The sequence below is a fragment of the Macrotis lagotis genome, chromosome X (assembly GCF_037893015.1).
Source record: "Macrotis lagotis isolate mMagLag1 chromosome X, bilby.v1.9.chrom.fasta, whole genome shotgun sequence".
NCBI classification, from domain to species: domain Eukaryota; kingdom Metazoa; phylum Chordata; class Mammalia; order Peramelemorphia; family Peramelidae; genus Macrotis; species Macrotis lagotis.
In genome coordinates, this window is record NC_133666.1 from 73,584,562 (window position 1) to 73,599,579 (window position 15,018).

General features: G+C 46.0%; 1 protein-coding gene across 4 annotated transcripts in view; it reads right to left on the minus strand.

Moving 5' to 3' along the window:
* LOC141500217 (ras-related GTP-binding protein A) overlaps positions 1 to 15,018 on the minus strand; it is a 78,057-nt gene that overhangs the window by 21,644 nt on the left and 41,395 nt on the right. The window contains exons 1-3 of one of the 4 annotated variants that reach the window (XM_074203203.1): positions 13,906 to 14,315; positions 11,990 to 12,023; positions 8,383 to 8,482 (exon numbers count right to left, since the gene is read on the minus strand). In XM_074203203.1, coding sequence (XP_074059304.1) covers positions 8,383 to 8,482; positions 11,990 to 12,023; positions 13,906 to 14,315 — 544 coding nt within the window. Of the gene's footprint in view, positions 1 to 8,382; positions 8,483 to 11,989; positions 12,024 to 12,144; positions 12,856 to 13,604; positions 13,658 to 13,905; positions 14,316 to 15,018 lie in introns of those variants that run through there. The other 3 variants (XM_074203206.1, XM_074203205.1, XM_074203204.1) reach the window with 3 other exon arrangements.

Below are 15,018 nucleotides of genomic sequence, written 5' to 3' on the forward strand. Positions count from 1 at the left end.
GAATGTCCATCAGCTGGGGAATGGCTTAACAAAATGTGGCATGTGTATGTGATGGAACACAATTGTTCTATTAGAAACCAGGAGAGATGGGAATTCAGAGAAGTCTGGAGGGATTTGCAAGAAGTGGTGGTGAGTGAGATGAGTGGAACCAGAAGAACACTGTACACCCTAACAGCAACATGGGGTGATGATCAACCTTGATGGACATGCTCATTCCATCAGGGCAACAACCAGAGACAATTTTGAGGTATCTTTGAAAGAGAATACCATCTATATCTAGAGAAAGAACTGTGGAGTTTGAACAAAGACCAAAGACTATTACCTTCAATTAAAAAACCCATTATCTTATTATGTAATTCTGCTATCTCTTATACTTCATTTATCTTCCTTAAGGATAGGATTTCTCTCTCATCACATTCAACTTAGATCAATGTATAGCATGGAAACAATGTAAAGACTAACAAACTGTCTTCTGTTGGGGGGTGGGTGGAGGGAAGCAAGATTAGGGTAAAAATTGTAAAATTCAAAATAAATAAATAATAAAGTTAAAAGTTTAAAAAACTAGAGAGCATAGGAATAAATGGAATATTCCTTAAAATGACAAGAAGTATCTGTTTAAAACCATCAGCAAGCATTATATATGATGGGGATAAGCCGGGAAGCATTCCCAGTAAGATAGGGGTGAAAGAAGGGAGGCCATTAACACCACTATTACTCAACATTGTACTACTGTTAGCTTTAGTAATAAGAAAAAGAAATTTAAAAAATCAGAATAGGCAGTGAGGAAACAAAACTCACTCCATGCAGATGACATGATGGCATACTTAGAGAATCCTAGAGAATCAACTAGAAAACTACTTGAAACAATTAACAACTCTAGCAAAGTTACAGGATATAAAATAAACCTCACATACATCATCAGCATTTCTAGATATTACCAGGAAAGCCTGATAATATCCAGAGATATACCAGGAAAGCCTGGTAATATCTAGAGATATACCAGAGATATCTATAGATATACCAGATAAATAAAGCAAGAGATAGAATGAGAAATTCCATCCAAAATCAGTGTAGACAACAAAATTTTTGAGAGTCTGCCTGCCAAGGCAAGCCCAGGAACTATATGAACGCAATTACAAAATACTTTCCACACAAATAAAGTCAGATCTAAACAATTGGAAAAATATCCATTGCTCGTGGGTAGATCAAGCTAATATAATAAAAATGATAATTCTATATAAATTAATCTATTTATTCAGTGTTTTAGCCATCAAACTACCAAAAATATTTTAAAGAGCTAGAAAAAATAATAACAAAATTCATCTGGAAGAACAAAAGATCAAGAATATCAAAGAGGGGCAGAGCTAAGATGGTGGCATGAAGGCAGCATTTCCCAGAAACTCCTTCCCCAAAAAACTCCAAAAGCCATGAAATTATGACTCCAGATAAAATTAAGAGGGGTAGAACCACAGTAAAACTGAGTAATACAATTTCACAGTCCAAGATAACTTGGAAGTTCTGAGGGAAAGGTATGTTTCAACGGGACTGAGGGCTGGAAAAAAGCATGGCTATGCAATGCAGCACAGCCCAGGGATCACTGGGAACAGCTTAAAGGGGTGGTGAGACAACTCTGCTGCACCAGAGTGAGTGCAGAGTGAGGAGCCCTGGCCTCAGAGCAGCACTGCAGTGAGAACCTGCACTGGGAATCATGGAAGCCAGCTTACACCTACAGAACACAGCCCACAGACAGTAAGGGGGTTGGGGGAGACTGCAGAAATCTCTCTGCTCTCTGTGGGGCAACACTGCTGTCTGTCCACAATCAGATCCAGGATGCAGTTAGGCCTTCCATACTAAGATAGCAGGGATCCTCCTCACAGCTCCAGGGCAGAGGGGAGCACCTGTGGTTATCTATATATCAAAGCACAGGTAAGAGAACATAAGACCTTGGAGGAATAGAGGTCCCAGTGGGGTGTCCCCCCAAAAACCCCAAAGCCTTGGAAGTACTGTAAATTAGTCTTGGGCTGAGGAAATGAGGAAACAAAAGAAAAAGAAGAATCTGAAAAAAAGAAAATTACTTTGGTCTGTCCCCCAGACAGAGAGCTCAGAAGATGACAAATTCAAAGCTTTGTAGCCAAAGCCTCTAAGAGAAATAGAAAATGGACTCAGGCTATGGATGAGCTCAAAAAAGACTTTGAAAAGCAATTAAGGGAGGTGGAGGAAAAACTGAGAGGAGAAATGATAGTGATGCAGATAAATCATGAAAACCAAATCAGTAGCTTGGTGAAAGAAATAAAAAAAAAATACTGAATAAAATAATGTGTTAAAAACCAGTTCAGTGGTCCACCTAGAGAATCCCAAGAAATCATCTAAACAACTACTGGAAACAATTAGCAATTTTAGCAAAGCTGCAGGTTATAAAATAAACCCCCATAAATTCTCAACTTTCCTATATATGACTAGCAAGAAACAGCAGGAAGAGCTAGAAAGAGAAATTCCATTCAAAGTAACCTCAGACAGTGTAAAATACTTGGGAGTCTATTTGCCAAGACAGACTCAGAATCTTTTTGAAAACAATTATAAAACACTACTCACACAAATTAAATCAGATTTAAATAACTGGGCAAATATCAACTGCTCATGGATAGGTAGAGCTAATATAATAAAAATGACAATTCTACCAAAACTAAACTATCTGTTTAGTGCCCTACCAATCAAAATTCCAAAAAATTACTTTAATGAGCTAGAAAAAATTGTAAGTAAATTCATATGGAGAAATAAAAAGTCAAGAATTGCCAGGAGCTTAATGAAAAAAAAATGCAAATGAAGGTGGCTTAGCACTACCAGATCTAAAATTATATTATAAAGCATCAGTCATCAAAACTGTTTGGTATTGGCTAAGAAATAGAGTGGTGGACCAGTGGAATAGACTAGGTGTAAAAGCAGGAGAGGATTATAGTAATCTGCTATTTGATAAACCCAAAGAGTCAGGCCACCGGGATAAAAACTCCCCCTTTGATAAAAACTGCTGGGATAATTGGAAGTTAGTATGGAAGAAACTTAGATTAGACCAACACCTCACACCCTTTACCAAGATAAGATCCAAATGGTTACAGGACATAGACATAAAAAACAATACTATAAGCAAATTAGAAGATCAAGGACTAGTCTACCTGTCAGATCTATGGAAAGGGGAACAGTTTATGACTAAGGAAGAGTTGGAGAACATCACTAAAAACCAATCAGATGATTTCGATTACATTAAATTAAAAAGTTTTTGCACAGGTAAAATCAATGTAATCAAAATCAAAAGAAAAGTAGTAAATTGGGAAACAATCTTTACAACTAATGATTCTGACAAAGGACTCATTTCTAAAATATACAGAGAACTGAGTCATATTTTTAAAACAAAAAGCCATTCCCCAATTGACAAATGGTCAAAGGATATGCAAAGGCAATTTACAGATGAGGAGATCAAAGCAATCCATAGCCATATGAAAAAATGCTCTAAATCATTAATTATTAGAGAAATGCAAATTAAAGCTTCGTCGAGGTACTACCTCACACCTCTCAGATTGGCCAGTATGACCAGGAAGGATAATGATCATTGTTGGAAGGGATGTGGGAAATCTGGGACACTATTACACTGTTGGTGGAGCTGTGAACTCATCCAACCCTTCTGGAGAGCTATTTGGAACTATGCCCAAAGGGCAACAAAAATGTGCATACCCTTTGACCCAGCAACACTACTACTGGGTCTATACCCTGAAGAGATGAGGAGAAAGGGTAAAAACATTACTTGTACAAAAATATTTATAGCAGCCCTGTTTGTGGTGGCAAAGAATTGGAAATCCAGTAAATGTCCTTCAATTGGGGAATGGTTTAGCAAACTGTGGTATATGTATGTCATGGAATACTATTGTTCTATTAGAAATCAGGAGGGACGGGATTTCAGGGAAACCTGGAGGGATTTGCATGAACTGATGCTGAGTGAGATGAGCAGAACCAGAAAAACACTGTACACCCTAACAGCAACATGGGAGTGATGGTCAACCTTGAAGGACTTGCTCATTCCATCAGCGCAACAATTGGGAACAATTTTTGGCTGTCTGCAAAGGAGAGTACCATCTGTATCCAGATAAGGAGCTGTGGAGTTTGAACTAAGTACAAGGACTATTCCCTTTAATTCGGAAAAAAACCCAGATGTCTTATGGTTTGATCTGGTTACCTCTGAGAATTCTGTTCTCTTTAGGGATATGATTTCTCTCTCATTACACCCAATTTGGATCGAGGTACAACATGGAAACAAAGTAAAGACTGACGGAGTACTATCTGTGGGGTGGGGGTGGGGGGAGGGAAGCAAGATTGGGGGAAAACTGTAAAACTCGAATATCTTTAATAAAAATTAAAAAAAACAGTTTAGGCCAAATGGAAAAAGCAAAACAAAAGGCAAATGAGGAGAACGTCTTACAAAGCATAATTGGCCGGCTGGAAAAAAGCTCTCTGAAGAAAATAACTCCTTCAAACGTAGAATGTAACTAAAGGAAGACAATGACTTTGGAGAAATCAGGAAGAAATAAAATTCTTCCAAAAAAGCCAAAAATTAGACAAAAATGTGAAATATCTCACTGGAAAAACAACTGACATCAAAAACAGTTCCAGAAGAAATAATTTAAAAATTATTGGGCTATCTGAAAGTCATGACCAGGAAAAGAGCCTTGATTTCATTTTTCAAGAAATAATACAGCAAAATTGCTCTGAAATCCTAGAAGCAGAGGGTAAAATAGAAATCGAGGGAAGTCACCAATCACCTCCTGACAAGAAAAACTTTCAGGAATATTATAGATAAATTTCCAAACTCCCAAGTCAAAGAGAAATTACTAAAAGCTGCCAGAAACAAACAATTAAACTACCAAGGCTCTATAGTCAGGATTACAGAGGATCTGGCAGCATCTACATTAAGGGCTCATAGGGATTGGAATATGATATTCCAGAAGGTAAAAGATCTTGGTTTACAACAGAGAATCAACTACTCAGCAAAACTGAGCATCCTCTTTCAGGGGAAAAGATAGACTTTCAATTAAACAGGGAACTTTCAAACTTTCTTTTTGAAACAACGAGAGCTGCACACAAAGTTTGATCTCCAAGTACAGGACTCTGGTGAACCACAGAGGGGGTGGATGAGAAGGACTAACTATGAGGAATTTAATGATACTGAACTGTCTGTATTACTGCATGGAATCAAGATATTCATAACTTACATGAACTTTCTCATTTATAAGAGCTGTTAGAAGGAGCATATATATAGACAGGATACAGGATGGAGAGGAATATAATGGTATAATACAGTAAAAAGATGGAGTCAATGGGTGATAAAGGAAAGTATTGGGAGGAAGAGAAAGGAGAGGAAGAAGGGTCTAAGATATTTCACATAGGAGTCAAGAAAAAGCTTTTTCAATGGAGTGGAATGGGGGAAGGTAAGGGGGGATGAGTGAGCTTTCATTCTCATCAAAAATGGCTCAGAGAGGAAATAACATACACACTTAATAGGGTGAAGAAATGTATCTTGCCCTAGAGAAAAAATGAGAAGAAAGGGATGGGTTAAGTGGGAATTGGGGGAGGGAAGAGGGGAATAAGTGATAGAAGAGAGGAAAGATTGTGGGAGGGTACTCAGATACAACACAGTTTTGGTCAGGGACAGCATGAAAGGAGAGAGAATAGAATAAATGAGATTGGGGAGGAATAGAGTGGAGGGAAACACAGCTAGTAATATCATCTGTGGGAAAATATGGACGCAACTTCTCTGGTGGACTTATGACAAAGAAGGCAACTCACCCCTGAGACAGAGCCATTGGAATCCGAACACAGACTGAAGTACATTTTTTCTCTCTCAGTATTCTTGAGGTTTCTTGTTTACTGGGGCGGGTATATTTACTCTTATAACAAGATTATTATGACAATATAAAATAAATAAACCAAAAAAAATGTTTCTGACAAAGGACTCATTTTTAAAACATACAGAGAACTGAGTCAAATTTAAAAAAAAAGCCATCCCCCAATTGACAAACGGTCAAAAGATATGCAAAAGCAATTTACAGATGAGGAGAGCAAAGCAACCCATAGTCATATGAAAAATTGCTCTAAATCATTACTTATTAGAGAAATGTAAATTAAAGCTTTTCTGGAGTACCACCTCACACCTCTCAGACTGGCCAATATGACCAGAAAGGATAATGATCATTGTTGGAAGGGTTGTGGGAAATCTGGGACACTATTACATTATTGGTGAAGCTGTGAACTCATCCAACCTTTCTGGAGAGTAGTTTGGAATTATGCCCAAAGGGCAACAAAAATGTAAAAACCCTTTGATCCAGCAATACAACTACTGGGTCTATACCCTGAAGAGATGATGAAAAAGGGTAAAAATATTACTTGTACAAAAATATTCATAGCAGCCCTGTTTGTGGTGGCAAAGAATTGGAAATCAAGTAAATGTCCTTCAACTGGGGAAAGGCTTAGCACACTGTGGTCTATATATGTCATGGAAAACTATGGTTCTATTAGGAAACCAGGAGGAATGGGAATTCAGGGAAACCTGGAGGGATTTGCATGAACTGATGCTGAGTGAGATGAGCAGAACCAGAAGAACATAGTGCACCCTAACAGCAACATGGGAGTGATGGTCAACCTTGATGGACTCACTAATTCCATCAGTGAAACAATCAGGGACAATTTGGGGCTGTCTGCAATGGAGAATAACATCTGTATCCAGAGAAACAACTGTGGAGTTTAAACAAAGACCAAGGACTATTCCCTTTAATTTAGAAAAAACCCTGATATCTTATTGTCTGATCTTGCTATCTCTTATACTTTATGTTTCTTCCTTAAGGATCTGATTTCTCTCTCATCACACTCAATTTGGATCAATGTACACCATAGAAACAATGTAAAGACTGACAAATCGCTTTCTGTGGAGGGGTGGGGAGAGGGAAGTAAGAATGGGGGAAATTTTTAAAATTCAAAATAAATAAAGTCTTTAATTGGAATGAGGAAAAAAGAATGTTTGAAGGCTTACAAAGGTCAGATGTTGGTGTGCTGAACAAAGAATGGGGCCTCCCTGAATGCCAAACCACCTCTCCTTCCCAAGTCAGTCTCCAACCCCCCAGGCTTTTACCAGAGTAGGAAACCAGAAAGAAAGAGTTCAAGGAAGGAAGAAAAAATTAAGGAGTGCTCCTCCAAAGGCTGCTTGGCAAGGAGGAGGATCTTCAAGCTGCTAAACCATTATCTATCCAGTATCTGGCCAAAAACCAGCATGGTGTGATGGTTATACTGGTAATTAGGTTGCCCAAGGGCTAGAGTGACTGCTAGAATTACCAAGAAGTAACTTCCCAGAGTTCCATGTAAATAAGCTATCCAAGCTGAAACATCCAAGCCTTCCTAGATAACTGTCAAAATTGTATTCCCATCCTTGGGCCCCACTAGTTCCATTAGGAGAAGTTTTACTGACAGGTCTTAAGAGAAAAAGCCAGAACAAGAATAAAGTCAAAGAATATGAAGTAAAGCTGCTCCTAGGGCCTAGAGAAGAGACCCAGTTTTGTTTGGAATGGGTTGGGGTGAGCATGCAGCCTAAAGGTTCCTGGGCCAAGAAGCCCAGAGCGAGCAGCCCAAGCACCTTACCAGGAAAGGGGCAAGGAGGCTGTGGCCCACAGGTGGATCCACAGGAGAATAGCTGATGATACCCTGAAGTCACTCACTACCAGTGAGAGGCAGGGTTCAGGTGAGTCGTTCAATACTAAGCTGTTCTCTACCCACTCACTGGTACTCCCCAAAGCAACCCACTAACTACCCTTGATTCTATCAAGCATTTGGCTCTTCTTCCCTTACAGGGACGGGGATGGTACTTCTGAAAGAGAGTGATTCATGGGGTGGCTAGGTGGTGTAGTGGATAAAGAACTGGCCCTGGAGTCAGGAGTACCTGGGTTCAAATCCGGTTTCAGACATTTAATAATTACCTAGCTGTGTGGCCTTGGGCAAGCCAATTAACCCTGTTTGCCTTGCAAAAAAAAAAAAAAAACAAACCTAAAAAAAAGAGGGTGATTCATGACAAAGTCAGCCCCATCTGTCAGGGAGGGGCAGTCAGTACCTGCTCTCTTCATCCACAACTGCTACCGTACCACCACCCATTCCCAATCCCATTCCCTGCCTTGGCATTTCTACCAACTTGTGCCTCCTTTGGTAGTGGCCATTCTCTGTAGTTGTCTGCTTTGCTAAGGAAACAGGTCTGTCTTTTGAAGAACATGTGTGCCAAAAATCTAAGGGTGACTACTGAAATAACATCTTCAGTGTTGTGGCTTTAGGATCGGAGATGAATAGGAAGGAACTTACTTGTTGCACCAAGGCGGCGGGTATCTCTGGCAATATAATTTGCAAAGATGATGGATCTCATGCTGGTCTTGCCAGACCCACTCTTACCCATCAACAGTACCTGTTGAATCACAGAACAAAATAAAGCACTCATTTAAGGTGACTTACAAATACAAGCCCCTCTGCTTTATTGAACTGAGATGAGGAGTCAGGAGTCAGCTCCACAGGTGTGTCTTCTAAAACAAGGCAGATGCCTGGCATTCTGGGTGTTAGCTACCTTCTTGTCTTTCTACCATATCACCTTGGGGCAGGAGTTCAATTTTTTGGTTCTGAACATTTATGAAAACACTGTCTTAAATACCGCAGAGAAGACAGTCAGTGAAAGAAAAAAGCCAGGAGCCTCATAGCAAAGATCAGTGTGAGCAATTAGAGATGAACTAATGGAATAGAGATCACTACAGAGGTCCTTTGTGCTGACCCCTTCTTCACCTTCCTCTCCCTGGAGAACTTCCTAAGTCTCTTGCCCTTCTCATATCTATTCCAAGTCTGCTAGGGCATCAGAATAGAAAACAAAACACAAACAAGTCACAACTGTCTCAGAGTACTTCCTCTGGAACCCAAGTAAAATCTCCAGGACAATGAACTTCCAAATTAACTGGGTTGTCAATTAACTGATGGGGAAGAGAGATCCCAGAAAGAAACCAGTTGTTTTATGGGAGAGAAGTAACAACAAAAGAGAAAAACTGCTGCTCTTATCTTCCTGATCTATTCCTAAAATAAGATGTCTGGGATTTGAACAGGAGATCTGGAAATCATCTGGAGATGATCAGCATCTATGACCAGGAGGTCATCCCCAGGCATCACTTAGGCAATCAAGGTGAGATACAAGCATCCCTTTAATAGGGAGAAGGAGAAAAGGAAGATGAAAGCATCTCTTCTTTTGGCCAATACACATGTAGAAACTGTTCTGTGAACTGCATATGTGGCTCAGCCTTGGTTCTCAGAATTCTTGAGTTTATTGACCTCTTTTGGTTTTTAATTTTCTTACTTTTTATTTCCTCACAATATGGTGGGATTCTCTAGGTAGGTGAGGAAGAGTCACGTAGCTGGAAATGAAATCACTAGAAAACAAGATATCAATAAATCTCTTTTTTAAAAAAAGATAAGTTTGTTGATAAGAGTAACAAAGTTATTTGACTTGTAAACAGTCAGGAGGTGACCCACTTACAGCCACCATTCTTCATACTAGCCTAGACACCTTATCACCTCTACTCTCAACCTGCTTTCTTATAGTCACTAATAAATACCAATAAAATGTGACAAAGTCCAGGCTGAAAGGACTGGAATACCTCCAAAGGGCATAAGTAAGACAGATTGTAGAGCTCCCTCCAAAGACAAGGGAGTTCCCTGGTACTAGAGCAGGTATGGGGAACTCTTTTTCTGCCAGGAGGCATTTGAATATATATATATAACATCATTCTTGGGCTATATGAGATCAAACATTTAAGTAATTCACCCCTAAAAAGCTTCTAGATTTATTGAATTTGTTTTGTTTTGTTTTGTTTTTAGGTTTTTGCAAGCCAGTGGGGTTAAATGACTTGCCCAAGGCCACACAGCTAGGTAGTTATTAAGTCTCTAGCTTAGGTCCTCCTGACTCCAGGGCAGGTGCTCTATCAACTATCAAATCTAGCTGCCCCTAGATTTATTGAATTTTGAGTCCCACCTGTTGCCTTGGTAACACCAGATCAACAGGGAGATTCCCCATTCCTGTACTAGAGAGACACCACTTGAGTGAAGGGCAGAGAAGGAATGCTCCTAGCCCCCCACCCTCACACTATGAAATTCAGGTAGAAGCCAGTATCGAGAGGGACTAGAGATGACTGATCTCTAAGCTCCCTGCCTCCAAGACAGTGCCAAGGGTTGAATTTGGAGGCAAAAGAACTAGTTTTTCTCTTTCCTACCAGTAGGACATGAAACTCATCACTTCCCCAATCTAGAACTCAGTTTCCCAATCTGCACAAATGGAGAGTGGAACATCCATTCACATATTAAATACACAATTTATGACTTTGCTTTTAACATCAAGGGATTATAAATACCACCTTCAACCCCCAAATGCAAAATACAGACTTTCAGGTTGTAAATATTGAGAGGAATGAGAAAAATTACAAGGAGATATTCAAGGAATTCTGCATATAAAATTAATCTAGTCACAAATAATCACACTTGAGTTGTCTGTGAAAGAGAGATCTTCATTCATTTCCTCCCTTAAGAAAAATTTACAAGGAAGAAATATTTCCCTTAGAATTTTACCCATGGGGGAAATGGTGAATGTGTTTTGTTGTTTGAAATCCTGTGACACTAGTGACTTCCTCAAAAGGTTTCTATAATCCCTAGCCAGTATACCCTTCACAATGTCCTCAGCTAGAACATACTGTTCAGTGTCCCTGAGCTAGGTCACCCCCCCACAGAGTGACCCTGAGTTAAAAACACACCTTCCACAGAGGGTCCCCAGCTAGAACACACTCTCTACAGAGTGTCCCCAGCTAAAACATACCCTCCACAGAGTGCCCCCAGCTAGAACAATCTTCCATGGCTGTGAGTGCAGCTGTGGCTGCCCTATTGGCCCCCAGAAATGCTCATCAGGTTCAGCAAGTGGTACCTTCATTGACCCCAACTCCTGCCAGGGAGGTAAGGACTAAAGAGGCACAAATGGACACATGTGGGAGAATTTGCTTTGCTTGACTATGCATATGTTAAAGGGTTTTCTTTTTCTTTTGGGGGGGAGAAGGGGTGGGATGGAAGAAAAGTGAATACCTTGTGATTGAACAAAAATTGAACCCAAAACTCTTGCTTTTCAAGGGTCTCCCCAGTAAGGACTGCAGTAGGACTCTAGGAGAGAACTTACTAAAATATCTTTAAATACTAATACCATATACAAGTACATTTTCTTAAAAATAGGACCCAGAGCAAACTCAATGATAACTTAGAGTTATTACACATGCACAAATATTAGATCTTGTGCAATTCCAGGCAAGGGATGTTATAATAAGTGTCCTATGTGCAAGATAGGCCTGATGCTAGCCAGAATACAGAGATTGAAACAATACAATCTCTGTTTTCAAGGAACAAAATTTCACTGGAACAGAAAGTATTTAGAGATAAGTAAAAACCAAGTATTGAGGGGGGCAATAGGGGGTGGAGGAGGAGGAGGAGAATCAGGAAAGGCCTCCCATAGGAGGTGGTACTGGGGCTGAGTCTCAAAGGAGAGGTTATAAGGATTCTGAGAAGCAGACAATTCAGCAGGGAAGACCAGAGGCCATGGATAGGAACTAGCCAGAGGTAAAGGAGGTGAGAAAGAGAGAGACAAAGACAGAGACTGGGGGGGGGGAGGGGAGGGAGGGAGGGAGGGGGGGGGAGAGAGAGAGAGAGAGAGAGAGAGAGAGAGAGAGAGAGAGAGAGAGAGAGAGAGAGAGAGAGAGAGAGAGATCAGGCTAGAAAATCCAATTGGAGTGAGATTAGGAAGGGTTTAGAGGAAGTAGGGGTATGGTCAGGCCTAGGTCATTACATAATTTCCACACCTTCAACTGCATGCAGAATCGTCCCTGGATGGTCTTGGTATGCTTACCTTTTTCTTCATGGCTGTGATTGGCATCACCCACCTGTAGATTTAAAAAGAAAGGGTATCCATGGTCTAATGACAACGAACACCATTTCAAATTAGTGCAAAATTGTGAAGGGGCCTAGTTAAGGTAGAATTTTAGTGCTTCAGGTATGACTCACTTTGGCTTTTTGCCTCCCTCTAGGAGACAGGGTCTTTGTTATTCAGTCATCAGACTATTAGTCCTGAGGGCAAACATTGGACCTAGAGACTCGCCTGCGTGGAAGACCTGGATCTTAATTCTGATTCTGATCACTTCTCAGTGCTTGACTCTGGGTAAGTTCCTGAACTTTTTTTCCTAATTTAGAAAACGTGGATGATCATAGAATTCTCACAAGAAGGGAAGGATTGAATTAGATGGTACAAGAAAAGGATTTTGTAAATTTTAAAGTGACCCATAAATGAGAAATGTTTCTAAATTATCAACAATATGGGGGGGGGGGGGACTTGTAATTCTATCCTTCAGACAGTTGCGGAGGCCATGGAGAGGCTGCGGGCTAGCCTGTGAACCCCAATCGAGCTAATTCCTTAGCCGGTAAGACATTCGACTTCTAAACAACCTGGCCCGGTTCTAACCTTAATCGTCCCCAAAACAGGTCGTTCTGCTTTAATGGTGGGCCTCAACAGCGCTTGGAAGGGTGAGGTAAGGAGCCTATTCTAATCAAGTGGAACTGATTTCATGTCCTTAATGTAGGCCTTTCCCTCCCACTGGTGCTTCACTGTATCAGGACAGGGGGAAGGCTGCGGCCCGGTGCCAGGCTTCGACCCGGCCCGATGGCTCGATCAGCGCCAGCCCGGAGGCCGGAGGGACAGCAGCCTGCAGCTTGTCTTCTTTACCTGGACAGGCCCAGGCCTACTTCGGGGCCCAGTAACAACTACTGACCTTGAGCTGGGTCTGATCTCGAGCCCAACCCCAATCAACGCCCCGGCCCCGATCCCGGCCCCCCCCCATCGCGATCCCGGCCCCGATCCCGGCCCCCGCCCTGATGGCGGTCCCGATCGCGGTCCCGCTCCCGGCCCCGATCCAGATCCCGCTCCCGGCCCCCGGCTCTCTCCCTCGGCACCACCCCGACCGCCCGCCAGCTCCGGACCCCTCCCCATCCCCTTACGCAGACCCTTTGGCCCCCAGCAGGTAGGCCGGAGCGCCCCATCGGCCGAAGTCGTAGCCCCATCCTCCGGAGGCCGGCCCGATGGAAGGGAGCGGAGGAAGCAGGGTCAGCGACGGGAAGGGGGCCGGGGCCTGGCTCGGGGCCGGGGCAGGACGAGGGGCAGCCCGAGGAGGGGATGGGGCCGGGGGCAGCAGCGGGGGCGAGGTCTTTATCCGGATTCGAGCCCCGAAGCGGCCGGCCAGGGCACTCCGCGGCAAGTCGGCTAGAGACGGGGCCGGCACCGGCACCGGCACCGGCGGAGGCGGCGGAGGCGGTACGGTCGAGGCCCGAACCCGGGCCGGGGCCCGGGCCGAGGCCAGGACCGGGGCCGGGGCCCGGGCCGAGGCCGGGGCGGGGGGCGGGGGGCGACTTTGGGGGAGAGCAGTGGGGGAGCGCTGACGGGCGGGGACCGGAAGCAGGGGCCTCTGACCTACCACTACCGGCTCGGAGGGCCGCGAGCGGCCGCGTCTGCCGGGGCCCGCGCCCCCCGGGACGGTGGCCGGGCGCGCCTCGCGACACCAACGGCTCCGGCTCGGGCTGCTGCCGGGGAGGCGGCGGCGGCGGCGGCAAGGGTGCAAGGGAGGCGGAGGCGGCGGCGGCGGCGGCGGCGGCGGCGGCGGCGGCGGCGGCGGCGGCGGTGGCGGCGGCGGTGGCGGCCGGGGTCACGTGAGGAGCAGGCGGGGACCCCCCCTCCCTGGGGCCCCGTCACGTGAGCGGGGCCCCGGAACACCGTACCATAGAGTGTGCATGGGGAAGGCCAGAGTGTCGCTGTCCACTTCGCCATCCCCATCGCCACCGCAGTCGCCGCCTCCGCCTCCGTCTCCGCCTCCTCCTCCGCCCTCTCCACCTCCGCTGCCGCCGCCGCCGCCGCCGCCGCCGCCGCCGCCGCCGCCGCCGCCGCCGCCCTCGGCCCCTTCTCGCAGAAGCAGGCCGCCGCTGGCCGCCGTGCCCGCGCCCGCCGTGCTCGCGCCTCCGGTGCCGCTGCTCCCGCAGGCCCCGGCGGCGCCGAGGGCCGCGTCGCCGCTGCCGTCCCCGCAGACCCCGCAGTCCCCGCCGCCGCCCTCGTCGCTGTTCAGCTCGGAGCCCGGGTGCTGGCCCTTAAGGTAGCGGCGGCTCCGCGCCGGCTCTGCCGGCCCCGCCCCCATGACTGCGGCTCCGGCGCTGCCACTGCGGTTTCGGCTGCTGCCGCCGCTGCTGCTGCTGCTGCTGCTGCTTCGGCTTCGGCTGCCGCTGCCGCTGCTTCTGCTGCTCGGGCTCCCGCCGCCGCCCCAGCCGCGCCCGCTAGTCGCTGCGCCTGCTGCCACTGCGGTTTCGGCTGCTGCGGCTGCTGCGGCTGCTGCGGCTGCAGTCCCCGAAGGCGCCGCCACCGCGGCCACGCGAGGCCCTAAGGACTCCCGGGAGCGGCCGCCGTGCCTGCCATGGCGGCCGCCGCCGTTTCTGCCGCCCGCTGGCTCCGCCCGCTGGCGGCGGCGGCGGCGGCGGCGGCGGCGGCTGCTGCTGCTGCTGCTGCTGCTGCTGCTGGTGCCTCCCGCCCGGCGGCGGCGGCTGCGGCGGTTGGGCTGGGCTGCGGCGGGCGCGAGCGCGGCCCCGGGCCGGGATCGGCGCGCGTTGCACTTGCCTGGGTCCCCTTTCGGCGCTTGATTGTACTGCCTGGCCACCCCGTGACCTTTGTCCTCCGGGCCGGAAAGAGGCGCGCGGCCCGCGAGCGTGCCAGTGCCTTCGTGTCCCCGCGCCGCCGCCGCCCGCCCACCCGACAGCGGCCGCGGCCCCCCTGCGTGCCTGGCCGCTGGGGACCCGGACGGCGGCTGGGACGCGGCGAGCCGCCTGGCAGCCCCGCCTGCAGCAGGC